This window comes from Rhinoderma darwinii, chromosome 8, assembly GCF_050947455.1.
Source record: "Rhinoderma darwinii isolate aRhiDar2 chromosome 8, aRhiDar2.hap1, whole genome shotgun sequence".
Lineage (NCBI taxonomy): Eukaryota > Metazoa > Chordata > Amphibia > Anura > Rhinodermatidae > Rhinoderma > Rhinoderma darwinii.
The window spans coordinates 80,554,109-80,572,603 of NC_134694.1; the positions used below are offsets into that span (position 1 = coordinate 80,554,109).

Below are 18,495 nucleotides of genomic sequence, written 5' to 3' on the forward strand. Positions count from 1 at the left end.
CCCGCACCCGCGATCGGCCGCGCCCGCACCCGCGATCGGCCGCGCGCGCACCCGCGAACGAAGCGCGCGCACCCGCGGACACACATGGACAAAACTTACCTGGAGCCTGGCTGGAAGTGAAGGACTGGACGTCTGGACCGAAGACCTCGCCTGGAAGACATCGCCGGAAGAGGACTTGAGTGGGAGCAGCTCTTCTGACACGGTGAGTAAATTATCTCAAAGTGCTGTTTATGTATGGCCCTGTTCACACAGTATTTTGCAGGCAAAAAAAAATCTGCCTCAAAATTCCTTAAAGAATTTTGAGGCAGATTTTGACCTGCCCACACTATCTTGCCGCGATTTTTTGCTGCGTTTTTTGCTCGCGGCGATTGAGGACAGCAGACAAAAAACGCAGCGAAAAATGCATTTTCTGCCTCCCATTGATTTCGATGACAGGTTAGAGGCAGAACCGCGGCAAGAAAGGACGTGCTGCTTTTTCTTTTTTCAGCGACTGGCTCCCATTGATTTCAGATTAAATCAATGGGAGGCGGTTTTGGAAGTTTTTTGGTGCTGATTCTGACGCAGTGTCCGAGTCAATATCAAGGCCCAAAAACTCTGTGGACTTGGCCTTATTGTTAGGGCTTATTCAGACGAACGTGTAATACATCCGTGCAACGCGCGTGATTTTCACGCGCCTGGCACGGACCTATGTTACTCTATGGGGCCGTGCGGACTGTCAGTGATTTTCACGCAGCGTGTGTCCGTGTGTCCGCTGCGTAAAACTCACGACATGTCCTATATTTGTGCATTGTTCGCGCATCACGCACCCATTGAAGTCAATGGGTGCGTGAAAATCCCGCCCAGCACTTCCGCAGCCGTATAAACTATGAATGAAAACAGAAAAGCACCACGTGCTACAAACATACAAACAGTGTCATAATGATGGCGGCTGCGCGAAAATCACTCAGCCACGCATCATACGCTGCTGACACACGGAGCTGTTATGGATCTTTTGCATGCGCAAAACGCCACGTTTTTTGCGCGTGCAAAAAGCACATGCTCGTGTGAATCCGGCCTTAGGGTATGTTCACACGGCGGGGGTCCGTAACGGCTGAAATTACGGGGATGTTTCAGCCTGAAAACATCCCCGTAATTTCAGCCGTACCGGCATGTGCAGGCGCTTGAATGCCGCGTCAATTACGGCCGTAATTAGCGCTGCTATTCATTGGAGTCAATGAATAGCGGCTCCAATTACGGCCAAAGAAGTGACGGGTCACTTCTTTGACGCGGGCGTCTAGTTACGCGCCGTCATTTGACAGCGGCGCGTAAATATACGCCTCGTGTGAACAGACAAACGTCTGCCCATTGCTTTCAATGGGCAGATGTTTGTCAGCGCTATTGAGGCGCTATTTTCAGACGTAATTCGGGGCCAAAACGCCCGAATTACGTCCGTAAATAGGCCGTGTGAACATACCCTTAGGGTAGGAACACACTCGGCATGAACACTGCGGATTTTATGCAACACATTTTATTGTGGATAATCCGCAGCGTATTACAGTCGCAGCCGAGTGGATGAGATTTCAACAAATGTCATCCACACGCTGCAAAAAAAATGGACCTGTAGTGTGGCTTTTTAAGCCGCAGCGTGTCAATGTATTCTGTGGAATCGCCGCTCCTCTGTTGCGGAAATGCTGCGGTTCTGCCGCTAAAATCACAAATGAGAAAAAAAAAAGGTACTTTTTTAAATTGATAAAAAGTTTAGACTTGCCCCGGCCGTAGTCCTGGTGACGCGATCCTCTATTCTTAGCGCAGCCCGGCCTCCTGTCATGACGTTTCATCCCATGTGACTGCTGCAGCGGTCACATGGTCTACAGCGTCATCCCAGGAGGCGGGGCTACGTTCAGAAGAGCGATGCGTCACCAGGACTACGGCCGGGGCAAGTCTAAACTTTTTTTTCCCTGCAGGATTCCCGCAGCGGACATGCCTCACCAAACCTGCGCCACTATTTGGTGCGGTTTTGCTGGCAGAATTCCCTGCGGGTACCGGGGGGGATAAGCTGTGTAGTTTTACTCCGCATATCCGCCTAGTGTATTCCTTATGATGTCGCTCCTGGAGCTGCTGCCGGTCTCTAAATAGGCAGTTGGTTCAGTAGAATTTGGAATTATTTTTTTTTGGGAACCAGCTTAAAAAAAATACAAAACTTTTGTGTTAGGGCCTGTTCACATCACCGTTCGCTTCCGTTCCGGGGTTCCGTCTGAGGTTTCTGTCGGGTGAACCCCGCAACGGAAAGTGAAAGTGACAGCACAGCTTCCGTTTCCGTCACCATTAGCGTAGTCGACTGCGCTATTGATTCCGTCCGAAAACCAGCCGGAATGGTGACGAACGGAAACCATTAGCGATGTTTCCGTCACCATTGAGATCAATGGTGACTGAAACAGAAGCTGTGCTGTCACTTTCACTTTCCGTTGCGGGGTTCACCCGACAGAAACCTCAGACGGAACGGAAGCGAACGGTGATGTGAACAGGCCCTAACACAAAAGTTTTGTATTTTTTTAAGCTGGTTCACAAAAAAAAATTATTCCAAATTCTACTGAACCAATTGCCTATTTAGAGACCGGCAGCAGCTCCAGGAGCGACATCATAAGGGACACACTAGGCGGATATGCTGAGTAAAACTCCACCGCTTATCCGCCCCGGTAGCCGCAGGGAATTCTGCCAGCAAAACCGCACCAAATAGTGGCGCAGGTTTGGTGAGGCATGTCCGCTGCGGGAATCCTGCAGGGAAAAAAAAGTTTAGACTTGCCCCGGCCGTAGTCCTGGTGACGCGTCTCTCTCTTCTGAACGTAGCCCCGCCTCCTGGGATGACGCTGTAGACCATGTGACCGCTGCAGCAGTCACATGGGATGAAACGTCATGACAGGAGGCCGAGCTGCGCTAAGAATAGAGGATCGCGTCACCAGGACTACGGCCGGGGCAAGTCTAAACTTTTTTATAAATTTTAAAAAGTACCTTTTTTTTTCTTTCTCATTTGTGATTTTTGCGGCAGAACCGCAGCATTTCCGCAACAGAGGAGCAGCGATTCCACAGAGTACATTGACATGCTGCGCCTTAAAAAGCCACACTGCAGGTCCATTATTTTTGCAGCGTGTGGATGAGATTTGTTCATATCTCATCCACTCGGCTGCGACTGTAATACGCTGCGGATTATCCACAATAAAATGTGTTGCATAAAATCCGCAGCGTTCATGCCGAGTGTGTTCCTACCCTAAGGCCGGATTTACACGAGCGTGTGCTTTTTGCACGCGCAAAAACGTGGCGTTTTGCGCTTGCAAAAGGTCCATAACCGCTCCGTGTGTCAGCAGCGTATGATGCGCGGCTGCGTGATTTTCGCGCAGCCGCCATCATTATGACACTCTGTTTGTATGTTTGTAGCACGTGGTGCTTTTCTGTTTTCATTCATAGTTTATACGGCTGCGGAAGTGCTGGGCGTGATTTTCACGCACCCATTGACTTCAATGGGTGCGTGATGTGCGAACAATGCACAAATATCGGACATGTCGTGAGTTTTACGCAGCGGACTCACGCTGCGTGAAAATCACTGACAGTCTGAACGGCCCCATAGAGTAACACAGGTCCGTGCGAGGCGCGTGAAAATCACACACGTTGCACGGACGTATTACACGTTCGTCTGAATAAGCCCTAACAATAAGGCCCAGTTCACAGAGTTTTTGGGCCTTGATATTGACTCGGACACTGCGTCAGAATCAGCACCAACCAACTTCCAAAACCGCCTCCCATTGATTTAATCTGAAATCAATGGGAGCCAGTCGCGGAAAAAAGAAAAAGCAGCACGTCCTTTCTTGCCGCGGTTCCGCCTCTGACCTCCCATCGAAATCAATGGGAGGCAGAAAATGCATTTTTCGCTGCGTTTTCTGTCTGCTGTCCTCAATCGCCGCAGGCAAAAAACGCGGCAAGATAGTGTGGGCAGGTCAAAATTCGGTGCGCGGTTCCAGGCGGTCGCCGGTGCGCATGCGCGGGAGTTTGCGGGTGCGCGTGATCGGTCGCACGGGCGGCGGTGTTTGACGGCCCCCATGACGACCCCCATGCTACCCAGGGCCGCCATCAGGGGGGGTATTAGGGGTACTGATGTGAGAGGCCCGGCCAAACCTAATTGAAAGGGGGGCCCGCAGCTCATGACATTCTTTTGGTGAAAAAAACGGGCCCCATTGCAGGGGCCTGTTTTTTTTCTACCAAAGGCAAGTCGCGGCAGTTTGCCGGGCCCCCCTTTCAATTAGGTTTGGCCGGGCCTCTCACATCAGTACTCCTAATACCCCCCCTGATGGCGGCCCTGGGTACCATGATATAGTGCTGGACGGAGTACCGTTAACAGGCGGTGCCACGGTAGGGGGGCCCCGAAAATTTAGCTGTAGGGGGCCCTGAAATTCCTGATGGCGGCCCTGTGTGTGTGTGTGTGTGTGTGTGTGTGTGTGTGTGTGTGTATATGTGTATGTATATATATATATATAATGTGTGTGTATATGTAACCATTCACTGGTCTCACTTGTAAAATTCAGATGTATAATTTTATTTATTTTGTCTACTGTAGAAAAATACTTTGATATGAAAAAGAACCAGTGTAAAGAAGCCTTGGATATATATAAGAAATTTCTTGCTCGAATGACCAAATTGTCAGAATTTCTCAAAGTGGCTGAGGTCAGTATTGTTATCCTTGCATCAAAGGGGCGTTATGTAGCTCTTGGTACTGGTACAGTAGCATGTGTCATGCATGATACAAATTGAATGCTATTAAGAGGTCTGGAAATGCCAATGTTTAACGAATGCAAATACAATTGTACACCGCTAATGCATTACTGCTTGATGCCATTCTCACTTTTCTTCAGGTTTTTCAACAGCAACTTGCAAGTTTTTCTCCCTTGCTCTATTTACGTGTATACATTATTCCTTGCCAAATGGAATGAATACATCAAGCTTGATTCCTTTTTCTGCTTCTGATGTTTGCGTTTTGAATTGCACTAGCAAAAACCGCATGATGTTGGCGCATATTTGCAAGTTTAAATTGCCTGGTTCTTGTATCTTTGCTTTTTTGTCAGCGAGTGCCACTGTACCGGTCCATTCAGTTAATAAAGTCCCTTTTACCCTCATACTGTGCGTGTAAGCATTCAATATCCACAGCACTCTCCATTGCCGCTGCATGAAATAATGTACACTTTTCTCCCCCCCTCCCTTTTTTGTGAATTCAGCAAGTTGGAATTGATCAGGGTGACATTCCAGATCTTACTCAGGTCAGTGTGCATTTCACATTCATTTAATTATTTTCTTTTCATTTCACATTCCTTCCAGGTCTCTGTTTTGGTTTGTTTTTTTTGTTTTTTCTTGCTTTATCCATAAACCATAATCATGAGAAGCTTTCTCTTCCATATATACTTTTTATATGGAAATACATTCATGTGAACTGGTGACTTCCTATATCCACCTTAAATAATTGTGGTGTTTTTTTTTCCATGATCCAGAACGTAACCATTGTAACACAGCGCCACATTGTTCTCTTATTGAAATAATGGGGGAAAATAGCTGCTTTATATGAAAATTAATTTCTGCGATCACTTACTGATGCAAGTAGTGCAAAGACTTAAAGTGTTTGTCCACTTTTTTTTTTCTTTCAATTTATTTATAGATTAGGAATTCATACAGATTTCTTACATACAGTGAAGGAAATAAGTATTTGACCCCTTGCTGATTTTGTAAGTTTGCCCACTGTCAAAGACATGAACAGTCTAGAATTTTTAGGCTAGGTTAATTTTACCAGTGAGAGATAGATTATATAAAAAAAACAACAGAAAATCACATAGTCAAAATTATATATATTTATTTGCATTGTGCACAGGGAAATAAGTATTTGATCCCTTTGGCAAACAAGACTTTATACTTGGTGGCAAAACCCTTTTTGGCAAGCACAGCAGTCAGACATTTTTTGTAGTTGATGATGCGATTTGCACACATGTTAGATGGAATTTTGGCCCACTCTTTGCAGATCATCTGTAAATCATTAAGATTTTGAGGCTGTCGCTTGGCAACTCGGATCTTCAGCTCCCTCCATAAGTTTTCGATGGGATTAAGGTCTGGAGACTGGCTAGGCCACTCCATGACCTTAATGTGCTTCTTTTTGAGCCACTCCTTTGTTGCCTTGGCTGTATGTTTCGGGTCATTGTCGTGCTGGAAGACCCAGCCACGAGCCATTTTTAATGTCCTGGTGGAGGGAAGGAGGTTGTCACTCAGGATTTGACGGTACATGGCTCCATCCATTCTCCCATTGATGCGGTGAAGTAGTCCTGTGCCCTTAGCAAAGAAACACCCCCAAAACATAATGTTTCCACCTCCATGTTTGACAGTGGGGACGGTGTTCTTTGGGTCATAGGCAGCATTTCTCTTCCTCCAAACACGGCGAGTTGAGTTAATGCCAAAGAGCTCAATTTTAGTCTTATCTGACCACAGCACCTTCTCCCAATGACACTCAGAATCATCCAGATGTTCATTTGCAAACTTCAGACGGGCCTGTACATGTGCCTTCTTGAGCAGGGGGACCTTTGCGGGCACTGCAGGATTTTAATCCATTACGGCGTAATGTGTTACCAATGGTTTTCTTGGTGACTGTGGTCCCAGCTGCCTTGAGATCATTAACCAGTTCCCCCCGTGTAGTTTTCGGCTGAGCTCTCACCTTCCTCAGGCTCAAGGATACCCCACGAGGTGAGATTTTGCATGGCGCCCCAGATCGATGTCGATTGACAGTCATTTTGTATGTCTTCCATTTTCTTACTATTGCACCAACAGTTGTCTCCTTCTCACCCAGCGTCTTACTTATGGTTTTGTAGCCCATTCCAGCCTTGTGCAGGTCTATGATCTTGTCCCTGACATCCTTAGAAAGCTCTTTGGTCTTGCCCATGTTGTAGAGGTTAGAGTCAGACTGATTAATTGAGTCTGTGGACAGGAGTCTTTTATACAGGTGACCATGTAAGACAGCTGTCTTTAATGCAGGCATCAAGTTGATTTGGAGCGTGTAACTGGTCTGGAGGAGGCTGAACTCTTAATGGTTGGTAGGGGATCAAATACTTATTTCTCTGTGCACAATGCAAATAAATATATATAATTGTGACTATGTGAGTTTCTGTTTTTTTTTATTTTTTTTTTTATATAATCTATCTCTAACTGGTAAAATTAACCTAGCCTAAAAATTCTAGACTGTTCATGTCTTTGACAGTGGGCAAACTTACAAAATCAGCAAGGGATCAAATACTTATTTCCTTCACTGTATGTGTGTGTGTATATATATATATATATATATATATATAATTTCAAATTCTGCTCACATATCTTTCTTATCCGTGCAGATGCCTCTGTCTAAAAATAAATAAATGGTAAAGCCCACAGATTAGGCCATAGAAATGCATCCATTGGATAACTGAATGAACTAAAGATAGCGGCAGTCATGTGACCACTGGCCTTTAAATAACACTGTCCTGGTGAATAATAGATTATTGAGGAGCAGAAGTTATAAAGTATTTCTACCTACAGCAAAATCGTCATGTCTGTGAGGAGCAGCTTTTACATTCTTCTCCCTGTCTGTTTTTTTTTTTTTTTAATTTATTTATTTTATTTAACGTTAACAACATGACAACTTCTCAGACAGGCAGGCATTTTATAAATCATCTAGAGACCGTAATTGCAGGCACAGTGAAGTAGTTGCTCATCATTATTCCACCATAAGTCCTATTCACTTAGCCCATGGATGTGTCCTCTGTTGCCCCAAAGTGTGTGTGTTCACATGACTGACGTCATATTCAGTTAGATTGTGGATGTATTGCACAGGACTATTCTTTGGGCTATACCATTCTAATTTGACAGGGGCCTCATGCACTATAAGTGAGGTGTGTGAGCAGAATTTCTAATACATGTATGTTCAAAAAAAAAAAAAAACCTGACAACCCTTTTAAGTCTATCTGGATTTGATGCTTTTTTTGCAGTGACTTGATAACTGATATATAGGTTGGATAATCCCTTTTAACAGGTCTACATGATTCGGACTAGGTGCACAAAATGTGTATAATGTGTCATGTCTCTTCAGAAGTACTGTACTAGAGGTGCTTTAGGCTCTGTTCACACTGCGTTAGGGGCTTATGTTCAATATGTTTAAACATTTGCATGTACCTGTCGTTAACGCCCATTCTAAAATAACAGACTACATAGTGTGGTTTGTTTTTCTTCAGGATGTTCTTGCCAAAAGGACATTCTTTTGGCATGCGGTTGGCTAATTAACACTATGGGCACGTCAACCTATAAGTCCGGAAGTGCTATTGATGTGTATACTGAATGCAAATCACAGACGAGTTGTGAACAGGGCATTACTGTGTCATACTTCACAAAGATCTTTTTAAATATCACGGGAGACTCTGTCTATTGTATTTGGAAGATAATTGCACCCAATATTATTCTATTCTCATCAGCCCTGCAGGTTATTATTTGATTGTTTCTGCTTGTCTGAGTAAGGCCCTGTTCACATCTGCGTTGGAGTCTCTATTAGGGGCCTCCGTCGCAGATCCAGCCGAAAAATACCAGAAAAAATAGCACGTTATACGTGTTAAAACCACAGACAACCTGACAGAAATCCATTAAAGTCAATAGGTTCCGTCGGCTGCTGGTTGTGTCCGTTGTGAAAGGGAACCGATGCTTCCGGTGTTTCCGTTCTCCTCTGACTGAGCAGAACAAAGACCAACGCAGGTGTGAACTCTGCCTAAGTCTACGTTCACACGAGCGTATCAGATTCATACGCGTGAAAAATTTGTGTGAATCTGGTCCGTGTGTGTTGCGTTATGCATCAGTGTGCTTTGCGAGTGGCATGCGTTATTCACGCACTCACAAAACCCTTTTTGAAAAATGATAATTGAATTGATGTTCAAATCACACACCGAACACGTATGTTCATCCGTGTGCGGTGCATGGTTTGACTTCAATGGGCGCGTATGTGCGTGATAACGCACCAATATAGGACATGCAGTGAATTTCACGCAACGGACTCTCGCTGCGTGAAAACTCCTGCATGTGTGAACGGCCCCATTGAAATCAATGGGTCCGTGTGCTGCACGTGATTTCCATGCACACGTTCATCTGAATGAGACCTAAATGTGTTTAGATGAAATCCTAAAGTTTGTCTGCTAATGTTACACTTCAACAAATTCTTTTACATACGATAAAAGTGAGAGGCGAAAAAAACAAACAATGTTAAATGCAGGTATTTTTGTCTTCTACAACTTTTGCAATGACTTTTTTCTCAGATAGGGCATCTAATTAATAACTATTCATCTGCAGGCACCCAGCAGTTTGCTGGAAGCACTTGAACAGCACTTGGCATCCCTTGAAGGGAAAAAAACAAAGGAACTCTCAGCTGCTAGTCGGTGAGTTACACAAAGTGCTCTCATACTACCAAGTGGACTTCTTTTTTAGTTAGATTCTTGATTAAATGTTCATCATCTCCACTCGATTTTGTCACACATTTTTTTTATTTTATTTTTTCATTTTGTAATGTTCAACAATTCTGCAATCTTTATTATTCCTCATTCAAATGACAGATCGGTAGACCCCTACCTGTCACATGTAACAACACGCACACATTTATCCCACACTTTCAGCACCAAGATTTGTGATCTGTCCTCTAATTTAGGCCTTGATGATATTTTGCGGTATAACAAGAAAAACTACTCTTCAGAATTGGCTTTTATTGTTTTTAACCTTTTTAACTAGGTCTTCCCTGGTGTATTTTTATTTTATTTTTTCACAAAAATAATGTGTAATAGTGTGTAAGAGAAAGGGGTGGCTTAAGTTCCACCAAGCCTCTATTATCCGTTCTCTGTACTTGTGCCTTAAACGAAACTGTTAGGGTATGTGCACACACAAACTCAAAAACGGCTGAAAATACGGAGCTGTTTTTCAGCTCCTGATTTTCAGACGTTTTTTAATCGGTCGCGTTTTTCACTGCATTTTTTACGGCCGTTTTTGGAGCGGTTTTTCTATACAGTCAATGAAAAAACGTCCCAAGAAGTGACATGCACTTTTTCGCGGGCGTCTTTTTACGTGTCGTTTTTGGAAAACGAGGCGTAAAAAAACACCTCGTCGAAACAGAACGCTGTATTTCCCATTGAAATCAATGGGCAGATGTTTGTAGGCGTTCTGCTTCCGGTTTTTCAGGAAGTTTACGGCCAGAAAAACGGCTGAAAACACTTTGTGTGAACATACCCTTAAACTGATGACTTGCGTAGTCTGAGAGTTGTTAGGCAGTGTTTCCTCAGTACCCAGTCTGTCTCAAATGACTCGGCTGTCTGCCCAAAGCAGAAGTGCCAGTGTAGTGACTAGCTTGGCAGCAGTCAAGGTGTACCATTCCCCATCTCCAGCTATAATATTAAAAAAGATTTTTTTTTAAACTAAAATACACTTTGGTGGAGGACCTGTTTGAGAAGACTTTAATATGTGTAGTAAAGTATTGTGTATATTGGTGTTAATAAAAATAGAGGGAACAAATTCTTCATTATGCCACGACTTACAAACATTATACATACGAACACAAATAATTCTGTGAAATATATGTCCATTGCAATATTCACCCCCTTCCCTCATTGTATGCAAAGGAAATGTAGCTAAAGACGGTGAACAAAAAACTTGCAAAGGTCCCCTTAACTCATTCCAGTCTCCCCAAAAGTGTACAAATTCATATACTGTCTAAGATGAATTTGCAGGAGTGTTTTCTATCCTTTTTTATTTTAGCACTCAAAGAAGTGTGATATTGAGGTCTCGGGTAAAGGGGTTGTCCCACCTTTAAAAATTATATTCATTGTATAGATCGTAAAAACAAACCAATGTTTTCTATTTACAGTGAAGAGTTTTGACATTTACTCCCATAGTATGGTGCCGTCTGGTGTTCAAAGTATACAGCCATGTGCACGTCCACCTTCTAAGCTGAGTGCTGGTGGACAAGAAAGCTCAGGCACTACCCCCCCCACCAGCTACTTCTCTACATAGTGATTCTCTGTTCACTGCATCCTGACATGCCCACTCGGTCTTTTGTTTTTTCATTATACTTTCATTGGTTTCTAAGGGAGTGTATACCGTGGATAGCAGCAGCACCAAGGGGAACACAGAGAAGCAAAAAAGATGAAAAATGAATTTCTATATGCTGGAAACACTGAAAATTACATTAAAAACAAACTGCTATTAACAGCATTTATGTACAGAGAAACTATTTTTAGTAGTCCATTAGATCTGTGGAATTAAGATAATAAATGTCTGAGTACACTGTGTGCACAATTATTAGGCAAGTTGTATTTTTTGAGGATTAATTTTATTAAACAACTACAGTGCTGTCGGTCATTTAACAAATGTTGTTAAACTTCATATCTGAATATTTAAGAAAGCAAAAGTGAGGTTTTGGCATTCTTAGAATATCTGTGTGTATAATTAGTGGATTTCAATGGTTTTTTTTTTAGGCGAAAAACGTCTCAAGATAGGGCATGTCACTTCTCTTTCCCGCAAGCGTTTTTTTTTTTTTTTTTTTTTTGCTTGCCTTTTTTATTATTGAAAAAAGAAACAATACATATTTGGTATTGCCGCGACTGTAACGGCCTGAGCTATAAAAATATTAACGTTATTTGTTCCATGCGGTGAACAGCGTAAAAAAAAACCTCCTAAAAAAGAACAACAGAATTTTTGGTCACTTTGCCCTACAAAAATTGGAATAAAAAGTGATCAAAAAGTCCAAAAATGGTACCTATAAGAAAAACTATAACTCTTCTCGCTTAAAAACAACCCCTCATAAAGCTCCGTAGACGAAAAAAATGTAAGTTTATGGTTCTCACAACATGGCAACAGAAAAAATACATTCTTTTTACGTAAGTACGGTCTGGACTATTAAAGGTACTATAGTAGTAGGACTGTTTGTTTAGCCAGCTGCTACATCGGTTCGGCCAAGTGGGTCCACATACCCACGGATCGTGATAGTATGCTCAAGTCATGGACCCCGCTGGTCAACCCATGACCTTGTCGACATCACAAGTCATGCAGGCGGATATGCTAGTCTGCCGATTACGTCAGGACCAACTCCTCCACGCGGTGAACGTCATTACACATCGGCTGGATGCGCATGCTGCATTCATGACAGCAGCCGTTCCTATTGCTCTTGCTGTTCCTCCTGCTACACCTCCTGTCAGTACCAGTGCTGACTCCCGATTCTCGCTGCCACTACCGCTTCGACGGAGACGCGAGGACCTGCAGGGGATTTCTAAACCAGTGCCAGATCCACTTCAGTCTACATGCCGGAGCGTTTTCTTGTGATGGTGCAAGGATCGCATTTATGGTCTAACTCCTTACTTGCAAGGCCCCTTCATGGGTGAATCCTATCTGGGAACGGCAGGGACTGGAGACCCATGACTTCCAGTGTTTCCTACAGACTTTTCACACGGTATATGAAGAACCCGGAAGAGTCTCCTCAGCAGCTGCATTTCTTCTGATCCTTCGCCAGGGGGCACCTCCGTGGGCGAGTACGCCATTCAGTTCCGCACCCTGGCGGAAGAGCTGTCATAGAACGAGGCCTTGGTGGTTACATTCTGGCAGGGAGTATCTTCTAAAATTAAAGACGAGCTTGCCGCTCATGATCTGTCACCTACCCTGGATGACCTCATTCTTCTAGCCACCCGGATTGAAAAAAAATCATCCTCCCCGTTTGGGGCTGGGTTCTTCTTTGTCAAGAAAAAAGACATATCTCTTAGTCCTTGCATTGATTACCACGGTCTGGAACAAATATCTGTTGCCACTAATTTCCAAACTATTTGACCGCCTACGAGGAGCCAAGGTTTTTTTTCTAAATTAGACTTGTGTGAGGCAAAAAATTTGAACCGAATCCGTCAAGGTGACGAGTGGAAGACGGCGTTTAACACTCGAGACGGGCACTATGAATACCTGGTGATGCTTTTTGGTCTGTGTAACGCTCCCGTGGTCTTCCTGAAATTCGTTGATCTCTACCGAGATCTTCTCTGTCTGTGTCGTGGTCTATCTCTATGATATTCTGATTTTCTCTCCAGATCAGATGACTCATTGGAGGCATGTTCATCAAGTTCTGCTGTGTTTAAGGGAGAATCGTCTGTATGCCAACCTGAAGAAGTGAGTTTTTGATAAAAGTTATCTACCCTTCCTGGGCTACGTCATCTCGGATCAAGGTCTCACGATGAATCCTGAGAAGGTAAAGTCTGTCCTGGAATGGCCACGTCCTCAGGGCCTGTGGTCCATACAGCGTTTTTTGGGATTCGCCAACTTCTACCTGCAGTTTATCCCAAACTTCTCTTCACTGAAGGCTCCCATCTCTAACTTCACCAAAAAAGGTATGAACGCCAAGATGTGGACTCCAGAGGCAGAATCTGCATTCAGTAGCCTTGAATGCCTTCACGTCCGCCTCGACCCTCCATCATCCTGACGAATGTCGACAGTCTTCGTTGGAGGTGGACGCCTACTCTGTTGGTACAGGTGCACTTCTGGTTCCAAAGGGAAGGCAGTTGTATGTGGCTATTATTCGATAATTTTTTTTATATATTTTTTCTCCTGCAGAGCGCAATTACTCTAGTGGGTATTGGGAGTGGCTCTGGAGGAGTAGAGACATCTACTAGGGGGCGCAGCTCACCCCATCCTGATATATACCGAGCACCAGAACCTCACCTATCTCCAGTTGGCCCAACGGCTGAACCCCCGTCAAGCCAGGTGGTCGCTGTTCTTCACCCCGTTCCAGTTTGTGCTCCACTACCGTCCTGCTGACAAAAATGTGAGGGCTGATGCCCTTTCCAGGTCATTCGAAACACAGGACACCGTGGAGTCTCCGCAAAGATCATTGATCCGTCCTGTATTGTTTCTGTTAATCCTCCGCACAAAAATCCTCCCCGGAGGGATATCTCTAGCTTGCAGTTGGCAGACAGGAGGAGAATCTTTCGCTGGGGGCACAGCTCCAAACTGGCTGGGCACGCTAGTGCTCGTAAAACCTGAGATCTGATTACCCGTCATTTCTGGTGGCCCACACTGCCCAAAGATATTGCCAAAGTTATCCTGCACTGTGTGCGCTTCCAACAAAGTTGCTCACTCCAAGCTTGCAGGTCTGCTCCAACCTCCGCCTTTGCCCAATGCTCCCTGGCAGCATATAGCAATGGAATTTGTCACAGACCTTCCTTCCTTTGCAGGATGCAATATGGTTGTGGTGGTGGACAAGTTCTCTAAGATGGCTCATTTAGTTCCGCTGACCGGCCTACCTTCTGCTTCTCGATTGGCTAACCTCTTCATCCAACACATGTTCCGCTTACATGGCTTGCCTCTTCATATTGTGTCTGATCGGTGGGGAGGGGGGGGGTCCAGTTCACCTCGAAATTCTGGAGAGCCCTCTGTAAACTCGTAGATGTGAAGTTGGACTTTTCTTTAGCCTACCATCCCCAGTCCAATGGCCAAGTCGAGAGGATTAACCCAATCATGGAGAATTATCTTTGACACTTCATCTCCACGTGGCATGATGGCTGGATACAGCTTCTTCCATGGGCCGAGTTCTCGTACAACAACCACACAAGTGAGTCCACTGCTTCTACACCATTCTACATTGTGTATGGCCAACATCCACGCATCCCTCTTCCTGTTTCGGCTACATCCCAAGATACCCGCAGCTGACTCTGCATTTGGAGACTGCAAACCCGGTCCTCTATTCTGCAGGCAGTCGATCGCATGAAGTGAAAGGTGGATACTACGAGAAGAGAGCTGCCTCAGTATCTGCCGGGTATCCAAGTCTGGCTGTCCTCTAGGAATATCCGGCTAAAGTTGCCTCCCTACAAGTTTGCTCCCTGGTTCCTTGGACCCTTTGAGATACAGCAACAAATGAACCCTGTCTCCTATAAACTTCGGCTGCCTCCTACCCTCAGAATCCCCAACACCTTCATGTGTCCCTCCTGAAGCCTGTGGTCCTGAAACGCAATAGTAAGACTAGTGGTCCCGCATTGTCTCCCAGCGGTTCATCCGACGTGTTCGAGGTTATGGAGATCCTGGACTTCAAAAAAGTAGGAGGAAGAACTTTTTATTTGGTGGATTGAAAGGGGTTTGGTCCAGAGGAGAGGTCCTTGGAGCCAGAAGAGAACCTTGATGCCCCTACACTCATTAGGAAGTTTCTATCTTGCTCTGGTCCTGAGAAGAGGGGGTGTAAGAGGGGGGATACTGTAACAGCCATGGCCGCGGACTGTCCGTTCCTACTCGCCATTCGACAGCCGTGGCCATGAGTGCTGGCCGGCATCTCCTTCCTAGGAGACGCCAGCACTCCCTTCTGCCTTGCTTCAGTGGTTCCCATCGGGTGCTCGCGCCCGGCCTTAAAGGGCCAAGTGCGAACATGAAAAGAATAATCAATTAACCCATGATCACCCTGGACTAGAAGAAGGGCCTTGCCCCTTCCTTCATTGCCTGAGCGTTGTGTTTTACCCATGTTTAGTCTTCGCAAATTTTCCCTTAGTGTTATGCTCTTCCTGTTTTTCCCGTGCCCTGCTACCTGTATCCCTGCTGTATCTGTTCCTGTGCCTTAACCTGTTGGAGTCGTGTTGTCACCGGTCACGCCTGCTGATATACACCACGTCTGGTGTCTACAAGTTCATCTGTGCCGAGCCTCCGTTAGTGTCTGGACTATTGAAAGTACTATAGTACTAGGACTGTTTGGCCAGCTGCTACTCCACTACGACGGTGTGGCCTAGTGGGTCCAGATACCCACGGATCGTTACAAAATAGCATCCGCTTGGTCAAGGTTTATCATGGTTTACGTTGGGATACTGTTTTTTTTTTTTTTTAAAGTACTCAAAAGCGTAGTCTGCTAAAGTTTTTTTAGCATTGATCCCAATAGACGATGTACGCAAACGTAATGCTATATGTTTGTATCCGTTTAACATACAGTAAATCTATCAATTTTTTTTTATCAATGTTCACTTCAAAGAAAAACTTTGTTTTGGCTGTTTTTTTTATTTTTTTGTTTTTTTTTAGGTAAAAAACGGACAAGCGTATAGCGACGTATGAGTGTATGCTAAACGTACAAGCTAAAAAACAGACGTAAACAGAATGGTACACGTTTTGTATACATTTTCAATGGTCGACGTTTTTATTTTAAAAAAAGTATACGCCCGGCGGATAGTACAAACGTGATGTGAATGGGGCCTTAGATGTACCCCCACATTTTAAACTGAAAGAGGCTCTGTCACCAGATTTTGCAACCCCTATCTCCTATTGCAGCAGATCGGCGCTGCAGTGGAGATAAGAGTAACATTTTTTTTTTTTTTTAAAAATGAGCATTTTTGGCCAAGTTATGACCGTTTTTATATTTATGTAAATGAGGCTTTCTAAAGTGCAACTGGGCGTGTATTGTGTTCGTTACATCGGGGCGTTTTTACTTCTTTTACTAGCTGGGCGTTGTGTATAGAAGTATCATCCACTTCTCTACACAACGCCCAGCTTCTGGCAGTGCACAGACACACAGCGTGTTCTCGAGAGATCACGCTGTGACGTCACTCACTTCCTGCCCCAGGTCCTGCATCGTGTCGGACGAGCGAGGACACATCGGCACCAGAGGCTACAGTTGATTCTGCAGCAGCATCAGCGTTTGCAGGTAAGTAGCTACATCGACTTACCTGCAAACGCCGATGCTGCTGCTGCAGAATCAAATGTAGCCTCTGGTGCCGATGTGTCCTCTGGTCCGACACGATGCAGGACCTGGGGCAGGAAGTGAGTGACGTCACAGCGTGATCTCTCGAGAACACGCTGTGTCTTTGCACTGCCAGAAGCTGGGCGTTGTGAAGAGAAGTGGCTGATACTTCTATACACAACGCCCAGCTAGTAAAATAAGTAAAAACGCCTCGATGTAACGAACACAATACACGCCCAGTTGTACTTTTACTTTAAACACGCCCAGTTGTACTTTAGAAAGCCTAATTTACATAAATATAAAAATGGTCATAACTTGGCCAAAAATGCTCGTTTTAAAAAAAAACAAAAAAAACTTTACTCTTATCTCCATTGCAGCGCCGATCTGCTGCAATAGGAGATAGGGGTTGCAAAATCTGGTGACAGAGCCTCTTGAAATACCAGTAAAACTCCAAACAAATCTACTACCAAGCAAAATCCACGCTCCAAAAGCCAAATGACGCTCCCTCCCTTCTGAGCCCTACACAGTGCCTAAAACAGCAGTTTACTTCCACATATATAGCATCGCCATACCCGGGAGAACCCTTTTAGCAAATTTTGTGGTGTGTCTCCAGTGGCACAAGATGGGCACGACATGTTTGCCACTGAAATTGCATGTCTAGGGAACATTTTTATTTTTACTTTGCACCATCCGCTGCGCATTAATTTATGGAAAAGGCCTGTGGGGTGAAAATGCTCACTACACCCCGTAATAAATGCTTTGAGGGGTGTAGTTTCCAAAATGGGGTCACTACTTAGGATTTTGTTTTATTTCACATCAGAGCTTCTGCAATTGTGAACCAATACTTTTTAAATCGCCAAATTAGGCCTCAATTTTACATGGTACGCTTTCACTCCTGAGCCTGGTCGAATATCCAGGCAAAAGATTAGGGCCACATTTAGGGTGTTTCTAAAACCGGGAAACACAGCATAATAATTGGAGAGCTGTCGTGTTATGGTGACACAAGCTGGGCACCACATATTGGCATCTCTATGGAAAAATTCCTGTTTTCACTCTACACCATTGAGTGCACACTAACTTCTGTAAAACACCTGAAGGGTTAACATGCTCACTACACCCCTAGGTGAATACCTTGAGGGGTCTTGTTTCCAAAATGGAGTCACTTCTGGGGGGTTTCCACTGTTTTGGTCCCACAGTTGCTTTGCAAATGCGACATAGCGCCCAGAAACCACTCCAGCAATATCTGCACTCCAAAAGCCAGATGGCACGCCTTCCTTTCTGAGTCCTGCCGTGTGCCCAAACAGCAATTTTCTGACCACATATGGGGTATAGCCGTACTCGGGAGACAGTGCATTACAAATGCTGAGGTTATTTTTTTCCTTTGTTGAGAAAATAAAACATTTTGAGCTAAAGCTTCGTCTTATTGAGGAAAAGATTTGTTTTTTTTATTTTTACTGCCCAATTCTAATAAAATCTATGAAACACCTGTAGGGTTTAAATGTTCACTACACCCTTAGATGAATTCTTCAAGGGGTGTAGTTTCCCAAATGGAGTCACTTTTGGGTAGTTTCCACTGTACTGGTACTTTAGGGGCTCTCCAAAAGCGACATGGTGTCAAGAAACCAATCCAGCTAAATCTGTTCTCCAAAAGCCAAATGGCGCTCCTTCTCTTCTGATCCTTGCTGTGACCCCAAACCGCAGTTTATGACCATTTGGGGTATTTCCGTACTCCAGAGAAGTTGCTTTACAAATTGTAGGGGACT

The 18,495-nt window shown here is 44.6% G+C and overlaps 1 protein-coding gene across 6 annotated transcripts in view; it reads left to right on the top strand.

Moving 5' to 3' along the window:
- The window catches only part of LOC142659548 (phosphatidylinositol-binding clathrin assembly protein-like), a 73,222-nt gene that overhangs the window by 14,130 nt on the left and 40,597 nt on the right, over positions 1-18,495 (top strand). For 5 of the 6 annotated variants that reach the window (XR_012850342.1, XM_075835795.1, XM_075835790.1 and 2 more), the window contains exons 7-9: positions 4,586-4,692; positions 5,241-5,282; positions 9,361-9,446. Coding sequence is in view for 5 of the 6 variants with exons in the window: in XM_075835795.1 (XP_075691910.1) it covers positions 4,586-4,692; positions 5,241-5,282; positions 9,361-9,446 (235 nt within the window). In the remaining variant the exon portion in view is untranslated. The remainder of the gene's footprint in view (positions 1-4,585; positions 4,693-5,240; positions 5,283-9,360; positions 9,447-18,495) is intronic. The other variant, XM_075835792.1, reaches the window with a different exon arrangement.